General features: G+C 44.5%; 1 protein-coding gene across 1 annotated transcript in view; it reads left to right on the top strand.

The window, feature by feature from the left end:
* The window catches only part of MAP3K2 (mitogen-activated protein kinase kinase kinase 2), a 404520-nt gene that overhangs the window by 216476 nt on the left and 163740 nt on the right, over positions 1–24304 (top strand). The window contains exon 9 of the mRNA XM_078679280.1: positions 4816–4895. Within this exon, the coding sequence (XP_078535406.1) occupies positions 4816–4895 (80 nt within the window). The remainder of the gene's footprint in view (positions 1–4815; positions 4896–24304) is intronic.

Here is a 24304-nt window from a genome sequence, read left to right on the forward strand (position 1 = left end):
AGTAAAATTGAATTTATAATAACACTAGCAGCCCGTCCCGACCTTGTCCGGGAGCAATCAGGCTTCCCCGCCCGCCCCGACATTGTCCAGCAGCCCGGGACCCTGCCCGCCCCGATCCCTGCCCGCCCCGACATTGTCCAGTAGCCCGGGCCCCCGCCCGCCCCGTCCCCCGCCTGCCCCGACCCCCGCCTGCCCCGACATTGTCCGTTGGTCCCCCGGGTACCCCGAGCCTTACCTCAGCTGCCGCTCCTCCCCCGCGCTCCTCAGTTCACCGCTCCTCCCGCCTGTACGCCGGTCCTCACCGCCTGTACGCCGCTCGTCACCGCTCCTCCCCCGCGCCATGCCCGCCGCTCCTGGACGCCGCTCCTCCCCGCGCTCCTGACATCAGCACGCAGGTCGCGGCCGGCGCTACTTCGAAGGGACTACTTTTTTTTTAAGGTACATTTTTTAAATAACGCATATTTTTATAGTTTATATAGCCTATGTCCATCTGCACACCCTGACGATTACAATGATGTATCCGGTGTGTGGATTGGCGCTGTGGTTCCCGAGTTTACCCGCCTCAAAGGTTCAAAGTTACTTGCTTTTATTTATTTATTTATTTTTAAAGTTTTATATAGCGCGAACGAGATCTTTGCAGATATCAGAGCGCTTTACAGAAACAGTAGGTAGGATAAACAAGACTCTTAAATCAATCTGAGATTCCGTAGACAGTGAGATGCAAAAATAGGGTATCAATCATACAAGAGTATACAGAGTAATAACAATCAAGAAACAATAATATGGAAGCAGTACAATGTCTAAACGGATAAGATTATAGCACCCCAGAGGGTGAGTAAACACAATGTTGAAAGCAAAGTAGTAGTCAGTAGTGGGTGCGTTGCAGGTTATTGAGGCACTCAAGTCCTAGTGTACGACCCAATAAACAAGTTGGAAATCAATAGTATAGCATCCGTGCAATGAATTAGATCCAGAAGCAGACAAAAAATGGACTGACATAGATAAGTATTCAGACAGCCGATAATGTGGGAGCCAAATACTGTCATTGTTCCAGTATCAATAGTGTTCAGGTGTATTCAGCCATAAGGATGGCCTTCACCTCTTTCTTGAAGAGTATAGTGGACGGGATAAGCCTTTTTTCTGGTGGGAGTGCATTCCAGATCCTAGGTGCCATTCCAGAGAAGGAGCGTTTGTATGTTTTTTCCTTCCGGAATCTCCGTGGTTTCAGGAGGAGAGTGTTTGTGCTTCTGTTGGATCTTGAGCCTCCTGATATGGTCAGCTTATGAGAGAGGTAGTTGGGTGCCTTGTGGTGTATGGCCGAGTGTGTCATACAGGCAATTTTCAACTGAATTCTGGCTTCAATAGGCAGCCAGTTCAGGGTTTTTAAGTCAGGGGATATATGCGAGTGTTTTCTTGAGCCAGTGATGAGTCTCGCGGCCGCGTTCAGGGAGGCTCTTAGGGGAGCCGTTGTTGTCAGGGGGAGCCCGCTCAGAGCCACAATTCCGTAGTCTATGCGAGGAATGACTAAGGCTTGTACCACAGTTTGGAAGTCCTTGGGTGGTAGGAAGGGTTTGAGTTTTCTCCGCGTGTTGATTTGGAAGTTGGCTCCTTTAGTTGCTATGCTAATATGCTGCTGCATGTCGAGATTGCAGTCCAGTGTGATGCCAAGGGATTTCGCTGAGTCCACGATGGTGGGTTGGACATTGAGTGCGGTTAGATGATTGAGCCAGGTTTGGGTGATGGCCTTTTTCGCAGGAGGAGAGATCAGAAGGAACTCAGTTTTCAGAGCATTTAGTTTGAGGTGATTGTCGGCCAGCCAAGCTTGGGTGTTTCTTAGTGTGGCATTCAACAGTTTGATGTCTTCAGGGGATTGAAGCTTGAGGTAGAGCTGAGTGTCATCGGCGTACATATGGAAATGTACCTTAGAAGATTGAAGCAAGGTGGTGAGTGGTTCCATGACGAGGTTGAACAATGTGGGGGATAGGGAGGAACCTTGCGGGACGCCCAGTGTTACTGGCACAGGCGAGGACAGTGCGTTGTTGATCTTGAACCTCTGAGAACGGTTGTGCAGAAAGGACGTGAACCATTTGAGAACCGTCCCGGATATGCCCATTCTGGTATTTAGGAGCTCCAGTAGATTCTCGTGTTTGACCGTATCAAATGCTGAAGAGAGGTCAAGAAGGATGAGGAGGCAAGACTCATTGTGATCAAGGATTTGGAGGGCATCATCTATTATGTGTGTCATGGCCGTTTCCGTGCTATGCTTTGCTCTGAATCCGGATTGGTGAGAGTTGAGGAGGTCAAACTGCTCAATGTGTTTTGTCAGTTGGAGTTGTACGCATTTTTCTAACAGTTTTGCTAGAGTGGTGATATTGGTGATAGGACGATAGTTGTTTAGGTCAGCCGGGTCAGCTGTGGGTTTCTTGAGTATAGGCGTGACTTGCCCAATCTTGAGGGAGTCTGGGATGAGCCCTTGTTGCAGGGAACAGTTGATGATTTTAGTCCAGATTGGGAGGAACAGGGGGGTGAGGACTTTAACAGCATTGGCAGGTAGGGGGTCTGTGTGATGATTGGCGGGTTTCAAGGTGACCAGCAGCTTGTGAATTGATTCTTCGGAATAGGTGTCGAAGGACGTCCATGAAGCGTTGTTTTTAGCATGAGTGTTAGTTATGCATATGGAGCCGGCGAATCGACTTACATCCTTGATGAGATCGCTTCTTATAGTGTTGTTCTTTTGATTGAAGAAAGCAGAGAAGTCTTCGCAACTTGGGATAGCCTTTGTTAAGTTGTTGGGTTGTGGAGGTTGCGTTTTGGTTTGGGTTTTGACTAACTCGAACAGTTTTTTTGGTCGGTTTTTAGCTTGATCCAGCTGTTGGCTAAAGAATATTGATTTCGAGCGTTTGATTTTTCTGAAGTAAGCGTTTCTCTTATTCTTAAGCGTTCTAAGGTTCAGTGCTGAGGGGTCAGATCTCCACGCGCGCTCAGCTAAGCGCATCACACGTCTGTCTTCATTGAGTCTGCCATCGTACCATGGGTTCGAGTTCTTGGTGGAGACTCTCTTCAATTGCAAGGGTGCGGCTTCGTTGATTATTGTAGACATGGAGTCTAGGTAGAGGTTGGTCAATGAATGCACATCAGAGACGTCCGTCGGGGGAAGAAGGAGACTGCCTGTGTGGGCAGGCAAGGACTTTGGGTTCAGGTTCTTCAGGTCCCTCTTCCAAATCTTGGTTTTGGCAGGTTGCGCCGGGTTAAGTTTGACCTTTTCGTTGATGAAGAAGGTGATGATGTGGTGGTCTGACCAGTCGCATGGTTCGATTGCGACTAGTTGGGTAGAGTCTTCTTTGGCGATGATAAGGTCAATGATAGAGCCTTTTTCATGTGTCGGACCGTTGCAGATTTGGGTGAGGTCAAGCGCGTCGAGGAAAGTCTGGAAGGCTTTATAACAATAGTATAGATATAAATTGACAGGTGCATTTTTAAACCAATTTTGACTTTGTTCCAGGGTTTAGTGCAAATACACATCGAGTTAAAGTTGAAAATTACTAGCCGGTGAGTCCCAAAAAAATGAATAACAGTGTGACCATCCAAGAAGAGGTCACTTTTCAACATCCTGCTGGTCTATTTTACAATTAATGAGATCCACCCTGGTGGTAAGTGACTCAATCTTGCCATCAACTGATAATACACTATGCTTCATTGCGTTAAGTAGTGACTTCATATCTTGGTTACCCAGCCTTACCATAAAAGACACAGTCACCCCCTCCAGGATCAACATTGCTGCATATTGCATGTGGTGTCAGCAATAAGGAGTGTTCATAGTACGTTCTCTCCCCCTTGCCACATTAGCGGCATAGGTCCTGCAATCCATGGGGCATGAGCAGACCTATGTGTATTGAAGATTTGCAGATGAACCAGAATGCAGCAAATTAGCACATGCTGTTGCAGGCCAGTGTGAATCCACTCACCCACAATCTGATCAGTTCTTCCATATCTGATCACAGATACAAGTTCATGTAAAGTGATCAAGAGGCCAGGCAATTACAGCGTGAGCTCACACCATATTTTCTAGTGCTTTATGCACGTTCGTCAAAAACAGGGGCCTGGCTAAAGCTATTCAAGTGTCTCATAATAGCAGGGCGCCAGCTAGGGCCAGATCTAGGTCAAAGACTGGTGCACCCTGTGACATTGCAGCCGATCATGACCTGATGCCAGTCATTAATAAGCACCTGATAGCTGCTGGTTCAGGCCTGCGCCGTGCACAGAGGATCTGTTGGATAGCCATAGGGAGCTACAGGCCAATCCCCTCCACCAAAGTCTCCTACAGGCGATCTTCAGGTCTCTTGTTCAAGCTAGCTGCATTCCTGGGTAAATGAAAACTGCAGCCGCTAGAACAGGAACTAATGGAGGCAATATCGCAGGCAGGCTGTCGTTCAGCAGCCGTCGGAAGCCAATAGATGCTGCTGCACTACAAGGATTATGCGGCGTAGTACCTTCTAACCTCTGGCACTCCACAACAGTGCAGTATTCTTGAAGTTTGACACTGTGGTACCCCCATGTTGCTGTCCCTTACAGTAAGGACCTGTGATATTAACTGTGTGTATAATAGAATGGAGCTTACTGCAGAGTGAAAATGCTGAAAAAAGTACTGTGATCAGTACTGCACATCTCTTCGTTGTCATCAGTGAACCGCCCACCTCCTCAAAACCAAATTTCAAACTAATTCTATGATTTGTTGTAAAGTCAAATGTATGCATTTGCAACACACCGAATCGACATTAAACCCTGTCATCAAGTCTTTTTGGTTTTTCCCTACAGATGCTTGATCCGTTGTCCTTGAGTAGTCCTGAAAACTCTGGTTCTGGCAGCTGCCCATCGCTCGACAGTCCTTTAGATGGGTAAGATGACATATTTATTTGTATTAGCTGGTTTCTTCCAAAATTAAAGAAGCATTTGCAATGCAATCTGTCTCGCCTTTGGTACTTTATAAGTATTAACGAAGCTGACATTTTTTGTGCAACGTGATATGCAGCTTCCAGGGACACATGGCGCGAGAAAAGCTGTGCGCCCCTTTCCTTTCAGAAATGCATTCTCACGCTGCATGGAACAGTATACCTCGCGTGAGCTGGTGCCGGTGGGGGATGGGGTGAAGGGGGAGGCGGCAGCACAAGCAGAGCCTGGGGTGGAGGGGTTCAGCGGGGACAGACTGGAAGCGGAGAGAGAGCCGTAAACAGCTGCAAGTAGTTCAACAGGCACAGTGGCGCCGTAGCTCAAATAGTGTGAGGGGGCAACCAGGGATAAGGGGGTCCAAGATAAACTCATTATTCTGGCTTCAGCAGTGCTATTTAATAAAAAAATTTTTTTTTTTTGCAAACCTACGCAATAAACTAACACATTTGACAATTAAAAGAGTTGTAAAGCAATGCAGACACACCAGCCTCGTTTTCAGGCTGCTGTCCACTTGATCAGGAAAAGTACTACCATTAAGAGTACCAGACAGCCAATACCTGTGGTGAGCTGAGCCACTGTAACATGTTGTATGCTGTGGTGAGCAGAAGCAAAAATGGCAATGACAATTCAACAGGTCATTGAACTGAAATGCTCTATAGCTATTTATATTTTTGTAAAACATGAGACTGGCACGACAGTGCCGATGTATAGGATAGAATAAATTATAGTAAGGTATATGGTTCTATGCAAATAAACTGCAAACCATATATGGTACCGATGTACACCTAAAAAAGAAGCCCAATGACGCGATAAAGGGACTTGAAGCAGTTCCTTCTGCAGCATATGATGATGTGTAATGTTGTAATCAAATACATATACAGGCAATGTGTTATAGAAAAATAAATCTCTATTTATGTCACATGATTTAGAGGGCTGTGACACTGTTTAGGTGCAATTCATTCTACGGCTCTAAGATAGGCATGGGATTTGAATTTTAGAGATACAAAATAAGTCACCAATCTGCTTCATTCTCAGCGGCTGGGATAGACCGCAACAGTGTTATCTAGAACTCCTGTGCGCACATTTTCATTTGAAATACTAGCCTGTACATGACTAATGACACTGAGCCCTTCCCCCCTAAGCTCGAAACAGAAAGCAAAGCAGCTTCACGCACAGCCAGGCCCTTCTAATGTATTCATGCCCTTCATCTCCAAGGAATTTCCTTTCTGTGCCCACGTTTTACCTAAAGCATTCTTGTCATGATTTTGAGTTTCGTGCAATCACAATGCGAAAACACGTACATGTTCTCCCCCCCCCCCCCCCATAAAAAAACCAACGGTCTAGTACATTAAATGCTGACTGGTGGAGTAAACTGTTTAAAGGCAAGAAACAAGTTCTAAACTTAACCGGTCCTTTAAAAATCGGTCAACTTAGTACAATTCAAAAGGGTAATAACACCCGTTATTAATAGCGTGTTGAAACGGCTGAAGCCTGGTATGAAATGCATGATAAAAAAAATAAGATGTTGCCATTCCAATCTGGTAAGTGTACGTGCTTTCCTAATAATCATAATACCGCTTTAGCTAATACACTATTACGCCTTTGACTGTTGACATGTATTGCACAGACTTATCAAGCTTCACACAGGAGCCTGAAAATAGAAATATGATGCATATGCCTCTTGAAATATTTGGACAGTGGAGAGCAGCTGGGTCAGCAGTCTCCATGTAGTGGTGGTTTTCTTTTCTTGAAGAAAAGAGTTGAAAACATTGGACTTTACGCTGCCACGGTGGGCAGCATGCCACACAAGCGGCTTTTCAAACCGACCCAGCGATGAAGAGCTGAATGAACATCGGTGAACTGCATAAACGTCAGGGAAGGATATGGGGGGAAGCACCCAAGTTTATATACAAGTAAAAATGATTCAGACCTGTTCGGGTTTAAGTGAGCCCGGCTTGGGGAAATCTACCCACCAACAGCTATCCAGTTTACATGGGTCTCTGGGCCTCATAGCCAATGAAGAAGTGGGTAACATTTTTCAGCCTACCTTAAACCACGTTGCAAGGTCCTAGTCCTCGCAGCCTATGTATAACCCGCAGTAGCTCATGGCAGCCAATCCCATAGCATAAATTCCTGTGACGATTCCAAACTCGCCATACTTTCTCCCCCTCAAATATATTACATTGTTCACCTGATTGGTTTTGTGTGCTGGGCGTCCAAGTTCTGCACGTTAGTGAATACCTATAGGGAAAAGACTTGGATTGAAGCGTTATAACGCACATCTAACTTTGGTGTCAAATACAAAAGTAATTATGAACAATTCAGCAGTTTAGCTTAGATGACGATTGTCGGACTAAATGCAGAGTAGAGTGCTCATAAGAGCAGTTATAAATACCTCGTAGTTTCTTTTCTTGATTTGGTATGCGGCATACACAGTCATATAGGAACGTAAAACAACAAACTCGCTTAAAATTAGAGATACCATATTATCTACCACCTGCAGCCTTCCCGATGACTGCGAGGAACTGCGAGCATCGACCTTGAAGCGAGGGGTAGCGCTGGGGGCAGGCTCCAGTGTTGTGATGGGGTCAGGCAAACTGTGTTCTGGGGGCTGGCTCTGCACAGGGAGATTTAGTGGTGTGCGCATACCGTGCACAAAGTAAAGTTAGCTGCACTGTATATCAAAGTGAATCTTCTGCGTTGCGATGTCAAAACAATTCATGGCACTCTGTGTGAGGAGGAATCGTGCGATGGCCAACAATAGCCATCACTAAGTGAAATCGCCTCAGCTATAACAAACGCCCAAAGGAGGTACAATTAAGAGGAGTGGACCAATCGAAAGCTATCATTTCGGAATGCCACAAGGAGGAACCAATGGCAAATGGTGGGCGTGCCAAAAGCCAACAGACGGATACACCACGTCCTGCAGACAGCACATGCGCTGTCGAGGTTCGACCTAAAAACAGCAACTGTCTCCAATCTTTTCTCTAGCTAGAAACTCACAAACGGGATCATTTCCTTATTAACGTACATTAGGTAGTTCTTTGTGCTTTTTTTGTGTAAAATAAAGGCCCAGAATAGTTTGTTTCCTCTTTTGTAATGTAAAAAAAAATTAAAAAAATTGGGAAGCAAAGAGTATTAATTATTGCGTTAAATATTTGCTTGCAAAACCATCCGGTTGCCAAGTTGCACCCAATCAAAAGAATTAGAGCTGATATTATTGCAGATGTATAACTAGCAACAGCCGATAGAAGGGTCTGTAAATTGTGCCCATTCTATTTAAATGCTGTTTAAATGTTTTTATTGCACTGACTCCCCTCTCCATCCATTATCTTTGCTTTTCCTTGATCATACTTATGTATTTGCCAGGCCACTCACACTGCACAGTGTTTAGATTTGATGGTTTCAATACTTTCTCAGCCAGAGTTTGAATGTCTGCATTTGAAGACCTATTACCAATATTTAATACCATCCTGCTGTTCTATGTTGAGTTTTTGTTCATCTGTTTATCTCAGGAAAGGTGTTTTCCATTGTAATCAGACTTACAGTTAAGACAGATGGTTGGTTGGGACGCTCAAGGGCAGCCATGCGCTTTATAAATCCTCATTTCATTTCATTATAGTATGAGATGGGGCTAGATTTTAAAGTAAGCATTAGTCGTTTTTTTAAGCATGTTATTGTGATTTTACTTCATCTGACGATCATTGTTGATAATTCTAGGAACATAATATCTGTGTGTGTGAATAGACACTCCTAAAAGTGATTCCTCTTCTTAAATACTTAGCTAAAAGCACTATTTTCCTTTTTTGAACTGAAATTAAGGTTCACATTTGTCATGAGGCAGTGCTGTGCATAAAGAATCTTATTCATTAACCTGTTATACTGGCTAATCAGGTAGAATTGGGACTGGTCAGGTAGAATTCAAGTCTCTATAATGGAGAACAAATATCGCGCAAAATGATTTTGTCTTGCTCATAGGTTTTTCAGTAATATGCCATTAATTAACTGAGTAGAATGTTTCCTATGATATAACCAAAGTGCAAAATGACAAACACTATTCTCTAATAAGTAATAATAAACTAATGATGTACCAGCCATGCCCTTACACTACCATCTATTTATACATTCTCCTTAAGTGTTAGCTGCACTTAATCTGCACCGTAGTTGATCCGTGTCCTGTAAGGATTATGACAAACCATGGCCCCTAAATATTTAGTTTTACCTCTCTGTTTCTCAGTAATGTTGTTCTGAAGCTTTATTTCAGTTGTACTTGTACATTTTCAGGCGGTCCGTAGCAGTACATCAAATAATAAATGAAAAAATGTCATAGTCTGGTGTATGTATTGTAGCTTTTTCAGAACTGATCTACAAAGCTCAAACTATAGCCTGACCTCACTACCAAATGCTAAGATGAACCGATAGCTGGGCTCCAACTAGAAAGGGTTACCTTTGTAAGGGCTAGTGAAGGGGTTCATCACATAGATGATCAAAACATCCACCAGGGGTACCAAGATTTCTATAAAACCTTATACAATATGGACCAAGCAGGGAATCCATAGATCTTGAATTATGTTAGCAACGCTACATTCTCGCACCTCCCACCACCCCTTAGAGATTCTCTAGAGATTCCAGTAGATGTAACAAAGGTTATGTTGACAATTGCCTGTTTAAAACTGCAGAGGACACCGGACCTGATGGTATTACATGATTATTTTACAATTCCTTCTGTAACACCTTGGGTCCAATTCTCATCTTTATAATTCCTTTGACTTCTCGCCCTCCCTCACAGACACGAAGTGCAAGGCTACCATTGTAGTTATTCCAATACCTGGCAAGAATCTTGTCTGGTGTTCCTCATATAGACCAATAGCCCTACTCCGTCTTGAGGAGAAACTTAACTTTGAGATTCTGGTGGCACATTTGGCCCCATTAATGAAGGTCCTTGTTGATCCCAATCAAGCCCAATCAATAGGGGAGAGGAGTTGGCCTAACGGCTAGGGCGCTCGACCTCAGACCTGACCTGGGGAACTGAGTTCGAGTCTTGGTAATGACGCTAAACCTCCTGTGATTCTGGGCAAATCACTTAATCTCCCCGTGCCTAACAAAAATGAATGTGTGTCCTCATGTAACGTAACTGGTGCTATGTAAAGCGCTCTGATACCCGATTCAGATTTGGGTCAAGTTCGCGCTATATAAAACTCTGCAAAAAAAGCTGGCTTTATACCTGCTAGGAATACGTCTGATAACACTAAATGCACCCTAAACTTAATTGATAAAGTCCAATGGTCTCAGCCCCTGTGCTATTTTTAGCTGTTGAAGCTGATAAATGCGTGCCCGTCTTTATGGTCCATTCATGGGCGGTACAGGCTTGGTCCCTGATTTTGGATTGCCAGTATCTACCACAACCCAATTGCCAAAGATAAATGGGAGGCCTTCTGATGGATTTCGGATTGAGAAGGGGACGAGACAGGGCTTCCCCCTGTACCCCTGCTGATATCAAAGGGGTGTCCATTGGCAAGGAATTGTAGAAAATCTGTCTATACTCAGACGAAGTGCTACTGACACTAATGGATAACGGAGCATACAAATTCAAGGCAGTGCCTCCTAGAGGAACTGGACAGATTCAGCTGAGTAGCGGGCTTTAGAATTAAGATCTAGAAATCCCAAATCTTGAATATCTCCCTCTAGCCTAATTGTGAGGAATAACTATGGGTTCACTCTCCCTTAGCCTGGGCCAAGAAATGTATCACCTAGCTAGGAGTCAAGATCTACTCAACCCTGGAGCATGCTGCTAATGTCAATTACGTGGTCTTTTAACAACTCTTTGTGCTGAACTCTACAAGTGCTGGGTTGAATAGCCGCAGTTCAGTTGACAGCCTTGCCTAGGTTTCCATACTTGGTTTCTTGTTTACCCCGATTCCCGCGAGCAAGACCCTCAGGAAATTACAGCTTACACTCTACCTTATTTGAAGGGGCAAGAGAGCCAGACTCCCTAAAATCGTAGAAGACGTTCCCTCTTCTAAAGGAGTCTGGGGTTTCCACGTATAACACACTACTCTCATGCTGCTTAACTTGGATACATGGTGGAGTGTGGGAGGGCAGCCATTGAGAAAGCCTGATACTTCCTTCATAGATCAGATAATCTCAGATGACCCTATTTGGAAGGCTTGACTTTTGCGATACCACTGCTCCTAGGGCGTTTATTCATCCTCGATTATTTGGATTATACTCTCTTCATGGCATACAGTCATGGACAAAAAGGGTCTCTCACTTCCAATTCCTATTGTAGGGAACTCAGATTGTACTCGTGAAATTGATTTTTCAGAGTGGCAGAAGGCTAATTGTGTTTGTACCACAAGGTTTCAAAACATTTAAACCAAGCAAGATCAATCCGAGAGATTGCATTCTGCTCAATTATGGCATTGGGAAGTGAGGGCTGGTTATTACTCACAATAGATGCCTAAAACTTTAAACTCTAACCATCACACAGTAAGGACTGCAGGCCAATTAAGGTGCGAGGCAGAGATTGGGTGGACCTTTATAAATAAGGGGTGGGATCCAATACTTGCTCGCCTGGTACTCAGCCAGGTCAGGGAGGATGTCCGTCCCAATGGAACCTGGCTACATCAGGTTTGGCCTTTGCTTGGGTTCGAAAGGATCTCTTTGGGCTTAGCAGTCAGGGGATTCAGGTTTGAGTCTCTTAAGCAGGCCTACCGAAGCACACTATCATCTGAATTTCTTAAGGTGATATGCCCCAAATATTTGTTTATCTCCTTAATATGGTAGGTACAAGTCCTACGGTTCTAGGCCGGTGGGGTTTAGCCCAGTATGTTTCTGATGGCATTCGCTGCTGGATTCCAACTCTCTGGGGGTTCCTGGAATGGGTAGGGAAGGTTCTGGTGTGTAGGAGAGGCAGGGGGCAGATGGATGTTTTTTGTTGTTGTAGGATATTATTGTGTTTTGTTCATTCTTTTTTTTTTGTACAATTTTTTTTTTTTTTTGTAAAATTCATTCTTCTGTTACTTTGCTTATTTCTTATGACTTCCATATTGGTGTGTGGGTCCTTGATGTGCACATTGACACTGTGACACCACGTGTTTCAATTTGTGTTTCCCATTGGCCGAGTGGTGTAGACGGGAGTATGTGTATCTAAAACTCCAAACAGTTCATCCCAAATGTCAAAATCCCCACCTTCCTATCAGAGGCCATGTTTTTTTTCTGACTGTAAGAAAGAAGAAAATAGTCATATTTTCCCCAAAAACAATCCTCTATAGGGAAATGTTGTATTTTCACACATGAAAGTACAAATAAAGATAAAAACCTAACGAAAGCATATTCACTTCAAAAATGGTGTTTGTACTGTTGATTGCACAATTAACATGAGGTCAAACTTGGAATTTGCAGATTGTGTTTAACTTGTTTTAAAATAAGAAGTGCTACATTTGGATCTGTTATCACATTCTTTAATACAATATTGGAATACCCCCAAATTAAGCTATCTAGAAGATCACAAATGGCTTAACTGCATTGTTAAGAACCCCCTCTTGTCTGACCAGCAGATTGTCCCTTCTATATTACTATAGGCTTTTTGCCTGTGTCCTACTGTTCGCACACTGTGATATTGCCTGCACTGGGGACACTGAACTGCTCCGATTGATTATTGTATGATACATAGTTGAGAGGGTTGCTTGCCCTGCTCAAATAAGAAACATCATCTATGTCAGGGTGAATCACAATAGTCACTAAAAAAAAACAATGCTTAACCCACTGGTAGATTGGAACAAAAGTAGTTGTGCTTAACAATAATTAAGTTAAAACACAACTCTAGAAAAATCCCAAACTAATGTACAAAAAAAATAAAAAATGACACCAAAATGACAAATACCCAACAAGCAGAGCTAAGTTATGAGTTTTATATTTTAGGTGAATATAGCTCGAAAAAGCACAAAGTGCCACTCGTGAGTCTGTAGTCGCGCCAGACCTGGTCAAAGTCATAAGTTCAGGCTACAGAGATGGTCTCTAGTGAAGAATTTACCTTCTCCAAGTTCACACTACGAGCTTCAGATGGAGCTTCGCTTTAGAAGGTGCTGCGAGGAGATTGTTGTCAGCAGAAGGTCATCCCAGGAGATTTGCATTGGTGAGTAGTGCAGGCGGTCGTTGTTTGGCGCGAAAAGCAGGTCGCCAGCAGAACTTCGACATTGGCGGGAGTACAGTGACTGTTACATTCTCGCGCTCGGAAAGAACTCCAAACTTCTGGATTTTTACCAGAAGTGCAGATTTTGTAGGTGTGAAGCAGGAGAAGTACACTGATGCCTACCAAGAGTCCAGGACCTAGGTGCACCTCTTAAGTGTCAGGGCTCACTCAAGCAGAGGCCAGCAGTAGGGCTCAGGCAGGTCCAGGTGGTCTTGGACAGTTGCAGGAAAAGCCTCTGGAAGCTTGTTGTGTCCCTGCAGCTCAAACAGGAGGTCAGCCAAAGTGACCTTTAAAGTCTCTTCCGAGGATTTTGGGTTTACGGCAAACCGGTCCAGTGTTTCTTCAGCAGACAGTAGGGCAGTCCTTCTTCTGAATCTTCACAGGTCCAGGAGTGCTCAGATGAAGGGTTCTGAGGGTGCCACTTGTATACTCAATGGCTGACTTTGTGTTGGGGCAATCCTTGGCTTACTCTCAAACTAGCTCTAGACAGTTCTCTGCCTTCCTGAGTTTGGCACCTATTTGTCCAGGTGGACAAAGGCTGGGACAGGCCTGGTGTCAGGTTCCTTTGAGTGTGCTACAGGCAGGGTCCCTTTTGTGCCCATGTCTGGAAGAAATACACAGCACACCACAGGAGAGCCACTCAAAGTCCTATGGCAAGGGACACTGGTAGAAAGGCACATTTGGGTTAGGTTCCTACGTAATCCAAAGTGGCCTGGTACTTCATGGATCTGATTAGGGTGACCATATTCGGAAAGCTCCTGGGCTTCTACAGTGTCACCACCCCTGGGACCTTTATTCATCCCTAATTTCTTGGTCTATGCTGCTTTTATGTGACATACCACAGCTTTCTAAAAGTGGCATTTTCCAAATAGTGACTTAAATTCTGACATAACTATTAAAGGGGCAATTAAATTACAATTCAAATGACCAGAAGAAGCATTTCTCTATCTGTTCCCTAATTGAAGTTATCACTTAGTAAAGTAATAAGTTAACCCAGTGTTAGTCTATAGGAGAGAGAGCATTGCCACTGCGACAAATAACTAGGAGTTTTCATTGTCAAGACATGGAAAATGTAAGCACGTGCCCTATTGTTTAAAGATCATACACCCTGCCCTATGAGCCTTTAGGGCCTACCTTAGGAGTGACTTATAATTATAACAAAGGAAGGTTTAGGCCTGGCAAATGGTTTATTTTACCAGGTCGAAACAGCAGTTTAAAACTACACTTACAGGCTGAAGTGGCTGGCCTGGGACAGAGTGACACAATGGGTGCTGCAGCCGACTTGCAGCATTTAATGTGCATGTTTTGAATATACCATTTACTAGAGACTAATAAGTTAAATGGGTCAGTTACAATCCCAAGCACTTTACCACTGGTTAGCAATGTTATAGTGCACAACGTCCTAATGCAAACAAAAACCGGCTAATCAAAAACAGGGTAATGAAGGCAAAAAGTGGTCCGGTGGATTACCACACCAAAAGTGTCCAATCGGTCTGTATTGAAGTGTAAACATAATTGCGGTATCCAAAGAACTCCACTAAGATGCATTCAGTTGCTTTGGTAACTTGGAAGTTTATTCCACAGAAAAGATATCTTCCATTACATCAAGAAGCTGAGGGCAACTGACTATCAAAGTCCTAACATTCTTCCCTCAGCCCTCCTATGACATCTCTCATGATGTACACAGTTTTCCTATTAGAAAGATGGCTGATGTCACACCCATTTTGTTGTGATTCCCAAGCTCAGGTGCCACACATCTCCCTTGCTCAAATTAATACACTATTTACAAGGGATACAAGATTACCAGATTAAACATGGTCTTTTGGATGTACAGGTTTTCTGAATACCCTGGAAACTATTTACAAGTGATAAAAGATTAAATGTAGTCTTCTAGATCGACAAGTTTCCTCACAACCCTTTCAGACTTACCACCTTCTCACCCTTATCAATACACACACCACCCTCATCCCACAAAACATCAGCAAAATCAGATTTTCTTTTGAACACAGCAACCCTGTTAAGATTCCAAATACTATAGTCCTGGGTATTAATGGCAGTATCGAAAATCTTAATCACACGTATAGGTTTGGAGAACTCTGGACCACCTCCACTCATTGCAGGACGTTTTATCCCTACTAAGTCACCCACAGCAACCTAAGTCATCTTTACTGCTTTCCTCTCATCAGTTTTTTCCCCTGCCCTCCACCTTTACCTCTCTACCTTGCCAGTTATGCCCCCCACAAGTTTTCCCTTTCATCATCTCATATTTGCTTACCCATGGAGGTTCAAGGGAAGTGTTGGGAATCCTCGTTCTAAAAAGCTACAAATAAGTTTTCCCAGTAGTACTATGGGGTGAAAATCTGTACATTTCTAATTTTTTTGAGCACCTCAACTTGGCCATGCTTATCATTTCTTTGAGTACTTTATTTTGCCTCTCAACCATACTATTGGTTTCTGGGTGAAAACGGGCTGTATGCCTCTTTTACTCTAGCGCTCTTCCAATTTCTTAGAAACAAGTTGAACCCCATTGTCCGTTAGGATAGTTTCTGGAGCCCCTCTCTGGACATAAGTTCTTTTAGAAACCTGGTAATATGCTTGGTGTTTATGGCACTCATAAAAACTTCTAGCCATCATGAGATACATTTGCTGTCTATCCTAATGAATGGGCCCCAGAATATCTAGTGCAATATCCTTCCAATGACCAGTAGGAGGCTCACTAATAATCATGGGTTGCACTCTTGAGCTGTTGGACTTATCACTCCTGGTACATGGGAAACAGTCATGTTTGTCCCTCTCAATGTGTTTGTCCATTCAGGGCCACAAATATGAAGCCTAAAACCCCTCCTTGGTTTTGTTGATACCCTGGTGAGTCTTGTGAGCTACATTTATCAACTCTGCTCAAAGACCACACTGGGGCACCAGCCTAGTGCATCGAAACAAAAGGTTCTTGGAGACACTCAGTTCGTCCTTCACTCCCCAAAAAGGTCTAGGGGCCTCGGAGCCTTGTTTTCTGTTATTCCAATGTTTCTGCTAATACTGGATCGGTATTCATTTCTTCTCGCCATCTCTGCTCAGAGTTGGCTTCACATTCCAAAAAGCATACAAATTAATTATTCTCCTCTAATAGATCATCCATAATTACAGAGTCCCCTTTAGGAACAAGTCTTGAAAGAGTGTCTGATACTCCATTCTCCCACCTGGAATGTACGTTGATGTAAAACAGTATTTCTGGGAAGCAATAATCCATTTTGTAGTCCGCCAAGCAACCAAGTCCAGTCCTTTTTTATACAAAGTGTCAACAAGAGGCTTATGATCAGTTTTAATTTCATAATTAACACCCCAAACATTTTATTAAACTTTTTGACTGCCCAATATATAGCAAGTGCTTCCCTTTCCACCACAGAGTATCTAGACTCCGCATCCCTCAAGCTTCTTGAAATGAACATAATAGTACTCATGCCATTTGGACCCTCCTGTTGCAGGACAGCACCGAGTCCTTTTACACTTGCATCCATGATTATGATGAGTTTCTGTTTCGAATTGAAATTCTTCAAATTAAGGGCAGCACTGAGTTTCCCCCTTTAACACAAGGATCTCACTCACAACTACAATCCAACGCAAAATCTGCACCCTTTCTCAAAAGACTTCTCATGTTTGCATGAAGTCTCGCAAAATTCCTGACTAACTTGCTATAGTATTCCACCATTCCCAAGAACTTCATTAATTCCTCTTTAGAAGAAGGAGAACTCATGTGTTGAATGGTGTGGACAAGTTCATCTTTAGGTTTGATCCCCTCACCAGAAATGCTATGGCCTAGGCAATTAATAGTATTCATTCAAAACTTGCATTTCTCCTCCTTAATTGTGAGGTTACAATTGCTCAACTTTCCCAAAACGTTCCTCAGGCGAATGTTGTGCTCCGCATCATCTTTTCCAAAGATCAAGATATCATCTTGATAGATGCATACCCCATCCGCACGTATCTTTTACAATCTTCTCCGTGTCCCGCTGAAAGACCGACACTGCGGGCACCAACACAAAGTGAAGTCTAACAAATCTTAATGTAACATTTGGTGTAATAAAAACTGTGTAGTCCCTAGAGGATTCTTCCAGCTCAACTTAATGATAAGCTGAGGTGAGGTCGATGGTACTGAACACTCTAGCACCTCCCAGTAATAACAGTTCTGCAACATTGGATATCCACAGTTATTTTCTAATTGAGTTGTCTTAAATCTACGGATAAGCGTAGATTTCCATTAGGGTTTCCAGCTGCTACAACCGGAGCCAACCGTTCAGTACACTCCACATCCTTTAATCCTAGTATTTCTTAATTTCAAAATGCCACCCTCCATCTCTTCACTGAGAGCAATAGGCATGTTCCAGACCTTACAGCAAACAGGTTGAGCATTCTGTATTAGTTTTATCTTGTGATTATAAACTCTTAGGCGCCCAAGTTCCTCTGTGAATACTTTTGGAAAATCACTCTTTAATACATCCAAAAGATAATTCTCAATGTGTGTCTCTACAGCCCACAACTTTGTCCTCTCCCTCAGTACAATAGGGGGATCACTTTTGGGATCCAGCATAATCCGCAAATCACCTTGATGCACCCAACTGATGATGCTATCATCCTTCTTCGAGACATATATTTTTCCATATACAAACCTCTCCTTGTTTTCTGTTCGTCCAACAAAATAACCATGCAACTTTATTGATTCCCCACCTTATGCACCGGGTTTTATGTCTGGTTTGAATAAGTGGACCTTATTTTGAAGTTTACTTGTTAAGAATTTTATCAGAATTTATGGTAATTTTGGCACCTGAGTCCAATAAAACGCGAATGGCCTCCCTATCCAATATTATAGTATCAAGTGGGCTAGATTTGTTTTTCCTTTCATCAGCAACTTGTAATATAATTTGCCCACACTGGACATCATCTACTTCTGTGCCATTACTCTTTTGGTCATCTTCCAGACCAACTCTCCTGACCTTGGGTTTGTCCTTACTCTTGCAAACTGTAGAATATTTTTTTTTTTGCATTTCACACGTGACTTTTAGGGTTGGACATTTTTTATCATTGGCCAGGTGACCAATCTTGTCCCATCTACAGCATTTGCATACAAAGGTTTTTACTTTTACCCGATTAATTATCCCCTTGGCCATTCACGTGTAATTTTGTTCATTTTTCTTTCACAACCTGCACCTTAAGTTTCTTCTCACTATCTTCCTTAATTATTGCCACACACTGTATTGAGTGTTGAATCCTCTTAGCCACTAACAAAACCTCATCAAGAGTAAGCTCATCACGTAGCCACAGTTCTTCTCTCACCTTTTCATTGTTACAGTCAAACATTAACTTGTCCCGCTTCTGTTCTTCCACCAATCCTGCAAATTTACATGAATGTGCAAGTTTCTTTAAATTAGTTATGTAGCCTTCAACATACTTTTCCTCCCTTTGTAGTCTCTTGGAAAAATAGTATCTCTCTAAGATAGTGCTAACTTTTGGCAGGAAATGCATATCACATTTTTGACTGCAAATCTATTATTCATTAAGATCTCCAGCTTCCAGTATCGGTAGATCTGGAAGTTGAACAAAAATTTCATGACCCTCAGAACCCAGGCAATGAAGAAGTAATGACGTCTTTCTCCCCCTCGCTTAGTGAGGTCCCACACAATTCGACATACCTATTAAAACATTCAATTTTTGCCATTTCAGAAGAGGTGTGCCTAAACAGAAAGAAAGGTGAAGGTGTTATATTCTGCATGTTTGGGGAAGAGAAAAAATGAAAATAATACTTGTTACTATGTTAATAAATACATTGGCTAAAGCAACAAAGGAACACCTCTGTAAGATGTACAACTACAATCGTCAACTTGCAATCCTCTATGGGCGGAGAGTTGTCCTCCAGAAGAAGTGTACCGCTGCTCACAACTCAATGCTGGACATGCCACAAGTATCAGTGTGCGTGTCACTGTGTCAAAATGCAGGGCAGGCCAGAAGCATCAAGTGCATGTCACTGCATTAGGTAGCAACACACCAGGATGATCAGTGTGTGTGTGTGTCACTGTACTTATACGCAGGACACGATGTGAGTATCAATGTGCGTTTGACTGATCAAGAATGCCGAGCATGTGTGCAGTGGCCCAACGATGAAAAGTGAGTGTGTCACTGAAGATAAAGGAATCTCAGAACACACCAGGAACTGAACAAATCTGCGTCTCACAGCAAACAGCCTGGAGTTGGGTACCCAAAAGAAGAAAAGTGAGTTTGTCACTGAAGATGTGCCAGTAACAGGACACACAAGGAACATAACAAGTGTGTGTGTTACTGCAAACCGCGTGGAATTGGGTACCCAAAAGAAGAAAAGTGATTAAGCGTGTCACCGAAGATGCAAAGATCATAGGACACGCCAGTAACTCTTAAAAGTGTGCGTGTCACTGTAACAACCTTGACTGAAGAACACATCCAGTAACCATAATACAGGCAAGGAGGGTTAATGCTCCATACACCTTCCAAATGAAGCAGAATGCAGGCTTGACGATGAAGGGTTAACACTCCAGTAATCCGCAGGGCCACGCATAGGCCAGCCACACCCTTTTACACACGCCTTCCAAATGAAACAGAATTCAGGCATTAGGGTATAGGGTTAGTGCTCCAGACAGTCATCCTGACGACCATGCGTAGGCCACACTCCTTTGCATCCAAATGAGGCTTCATGAGTAGACGCTCAGCTGAGCACTCGAAAAAAGTTTGCGTAAGGAGATGCTTGTAAGAGAGACTAGGCACGAGAGGAGTGCCTGGGTCCAGTTAAAGCGGAGGTAAATACATGACGAGTCTGTGTGAGAGTGAATAGAGTCTGAGTCTATTGAGAAAAAAAACAGCCCTCACAGCAGCCAAAGCTCCTGAGACCGAGCGATGAGCGCTCCCCGGCATGAGTTCCCAGCGCGCGAGAAACTGTTTTTCCACCACACACGCAACACTTGCCCCAATTGCCACTGTTGGCCTCACCTAAAAGCAAACATTTGGTGAACAGAAAAGAAACACACGCTACATCCATTCCTTGACATAGGACAGATTTCACCAAAATATGCAGGTTGAGTCCGAAGGTCACCAGAGCAGACTGGCCAGTGTCTGCCGAAACGCCAGAAGCCTGGTGCGTTCAGATCTACCTGTGATGATGCCCCCTACTCTGTTAAAGAACTCCACCAGTACACATGGAGTTGGTTTGGTAACTTGAAGTTTATTCCACAGAGAAGATCTCATCCATCAGATCAAGAAGCTGAGGGCTACTGACTGGCTGACAAAGTCCTAACATTCTTCCCTCAGCCCTCCTACGACATCTCTCGTGACATACACAGTGTTCCATTTGTAAGATGGCTGATGACACATAGTGTTCTAAGATGCCCAAGCTCTGGTGACACAATAATGTGATACATCATTATGTATTTATTTATTTTTTATTTATTTTATTTCTAAAGCGCACTTTCACCTAAAAAGGCATCCTGGCGCTGGCAAACTCAAATCGAAGGGGAGGGCAGACTACTAGCAAGCTAAGGGTTTGGAAAAAGCCAGGTTTTCAAGTGTCTTCTAAATGTGAGAAGGTCGGTAACCTGCCTAAGAACAATCGGAAGAGAATTCCAAAGTTTCGCAGCGGCCACGCCGAACGATCTACCTCCAGCTCTAGATCTCCTGAACCTCGGAATGATCACCAACCTGGCCGAGGCGGAGGGTAGATTACGAGCCGGCGCATGCTATGAGAACTTCCTTTGCAGAGGAGCAGGGCCCAACCCATGAAGGCCAGACAGAGAGACTTAAAATGCACCCTCTGTCTCACTGGTAGCCAATGCAAGGCGTTGAGGAAGAAGATCTCGTTGGCCACCCCAAGGCTAATTTTGCAGCTGCAGACTGAATTCTCTGGAGTCTATCCATAAGATAACTCGAGGACTCCAACAGTAACGAGTTACAATAATCTAACCTGCTAAGCACAGTACAGCGCACCACCTCGACCCGCGCAAGAGGCGGTAGCAAAGGAAGGATTTTTCTCAGGAGACGAATAATAGCCAAGCAGCCAGCTACTACTTTAGATACCTGCACCTCCAAAGTAAGATCGCTATTAAACATCACGCCGAGGTTCCACACTACCTTCACAGGCTGCACCAGTGGAGAAAAATCCACAGGCCAGAAGTTGCTTGGGAGAAAAGATTGTACCCTGGGCCTAGGTCAGTATAGCACCTCAGTCTTTCCTGTGTTGAATTGCAAGGAATTGGCTTTCAGCCAATCTGCTGTGTCTCGCAGGCAGTTATCAAGTACTTCCAAGGAGGTTGAATTATCTCCCTCCAGGGAGAAAATCAACTGTGTATCATCCGCGTAGTTAACAATTTCGATCTTATATTGTTTGAGGACCACGATTAAAGGCTTCATAAAGATGTTGAATAATATCGGACTAACTGCCGAACCTTGAGGGACGCCATGCGAGATGTTGGAAAAAGCGGATTGGAAGGGAGGGAGGGATACAGCTTGTTCTCTACCCTGAAGGAAAGACTCAAACCACCCAAGGGCACTACCTGCAACCCCCACCTCTCAGCCTGTCCAGCAGAGTTCCATGGTGCACCGTGTCGAAGGCAGCAGACAGGTCAAGCAGGATCAGAACCCCAGCCTGTCCCCTTTCTGCCTGCCAATGAACCTCATCCAACACGGTCACCAGGGCCGTCTTGGTGCCATGGACTGGCTGAAAGCCAAACTGGACGTCCTCCAGAAGCTTGTTCTGTTCTAAATGTCTGGAGAGGGTGCCTGCCACCACCCTCTCAACAATTTTTGCTGGGTACGGTAGAAGCGAGATGGGCCTAAAGTTCTTGAGGCATTCAGGATCATGGGTGGGCTTTTTCAATAGTGGGGTCACCACCGCTTGTTTCCACTGAGGTGGAACCACACCAGTAGTGAGCGACTGGTTACATACCAGCCGAAGCGCAGGGAAGAGCTCAGCCTCAAACTCCATCCAGATTTTTAGTCGAATCGGATCAAGCGGAGATCCAGAAGTGATACCAAAAGCCACTTCCCTGAACTCCTCCTCAGACAGCTGCGCGAATTCCACGAGGGGCTCAACTCCTCCTTGTTCATAAACGGCCCCAAGATAATGCCCGTTAAAAAAAACCTCTGTGCATTCTTAAGAGAGAAGTCAAATAATTTACAGCCATTACACTCCTCAATTTCAATGACATTCAAGTTCAAGTTCAAGCATTTATAAAGCGCACTACTCACCCAGAGGGTCTCAAGGCGCTTGGGGGGGGGGGGGGGGTTTACTTTTTATCGAATAGCCATGTTTTCAGTTCTTTTCTGAAGGAGATGTGATTCTGAGTAAGGCGGAGGTGTGTGGGGAGTGAGTTCCAGGTCTTGGCTGCCAGGAAGGAGAAGGATCTGCCACCCATGGTGGTTTTTCGGATGCGCGGGACTGCGGCGAGGGCTTGATTGGATGATCTTAGTTGGCGGGTGGGATAGTAGAAGGACAGTCGGGTGTTGAGGCATTCGGGTCCAAGATTATAAAGGGCCTTGTGTGCGTGGGTAAGAAGGCGGAAAGTAATTCTTTTGTTGACGGGGAGCCAGTGGAGGTTTTTTAAGTGACCGGTGATGTGCTCTTGGCGCGGTATGTCTAATATGAGTCTCGCTGATGCGTTTTGGATGCGCTGGAGCTTTTTCTGCAATTTTGTTGTAATTCCTGCGTAGAGTGAGTTGCCATAGTCCAGTCGACTCGTGACCAGAGCATGGGTGACAGTCTTTCTTGTTTCGAGGGGGATCCAGCGGAAGATCTTTTTGAGAATGCGGAGGACGTTGAAGCAGGAGGACGATACGGCGTTGACTTGTCTGGACATTGAGAGGGAGGAGTCTAGAATGAAGCCAAGGTTACGTGCATGGTCTGTGGGTGTGGGCGCAGATCCCAAAGCGGAAGGCCACCAGGAGTCGTCCCAAGCTGAGGGGGAGGATCCTAGGATGTGCACCTCCGTCTTGTCTGAGTTGAGTTTTAAGCGGCTCTGTTTCATCCATTCGGCTACTTCTTTCATGCCTTCGTGAAGGTTGTTTTTGGCGGTGTTGGGTTCTTTGGTGAGGGAAAGGATTAGCTGGGTGTCGTCGTCGTAGGAGATGATGTTGAGGTTGTGTTGACGTGCGATGGAGGCGAGGGGACTCATGTAGACGTTGAAGAGGGTGGGACTGAGTGAGGAGCCTTGAGGTACGCCGCAGATGACTTCGGTGGGCTCTGAGTAGAATGGGGGGAGTCGGACTCTCTGTGTTCTCCCGGCTAGGAATGAGATGATCCAGTCCAAGGCTTTTCCTTGTATGCCGATGTTGTTGAGGCGTTGTATGAGGGTGTTGTGACAGACAGTGTCGAAGGCGGCGGAGAGGTCGAGTAGAATGAGGGCCACTGTTTCACCGTTGTCCAGGAGTGCTCGGATGTCGTCGGTCGCTGCAATGAGGGCGGTTTCCGTGCTGTGTTTAGCTCGAAAGCCGTTCTGTGAGGGATCAAGGGAGTTGTTGGATTCAAGGAAGGCTGCTAGTTGGCTATTGACGGCTTTCTCGATGACTTTGGCCGGGAAAGGGAGGAGGGAAATGGGTCGGTAGTTTTTCAGATCTGAGGGGTCTGCTGTTGGTTTTTTCAGAAGGGCGCTAAGTTCGGCGTGTTTCCATATTTCTGGAAAGGTGGCGGAGTCGAAGGAGCAGTTGATGACATCGCGGAGTTGGGGAGCGATGATGGAGTCAGCTTTGTTGAAGATGTAGTGGGGGCAGGGGTCAGAAGGTGAGCCAGAGTGGATTGAGTTCATGAGGCGAATGGTGTCTTCAATGGTGATTGGGTTCCAGGAGTTGAGGTAGTTAGTTGGAGGGGTGGGATCTGAAGGGGGTGGGGTGAGTTGAGTTGGTCATTGGGAGTGTTCTTGAAGCTGTTGTGGATGTCGGCAATTTTGTTGTAGAAGAAGGAGGATAGCGCATTGCAGAGGCCTTGGGAGTTAGTGATGTCGTTGGATGCTGCGGGAGGGTTGGTGAATTCTTTGACGATATTGAAGAGTTCCTTGCTGTTATGAGAATTGTTGTCGAGACGGTCCTTCAGTGCTGATTTCTTGGTGGATCGGATCAGTTGGTGGTGTTTGCGGGTGGCTGTCTTGAGGGAGGCCATGT

This window comes from Lissotriton helveticus, chromosome 3_1 (assembly GCF_964261635.1).
Source record: "Lissotriton helveticus chromosome 3_1, aLisHel1.1, whole genome shotgun sequence".
Lineage (NCBI taxonomy): Eukaryota > Metazoa > Chordata > Amphibia > Caudata > Salamandridae > Lissotriton > Lissotriton helveticus.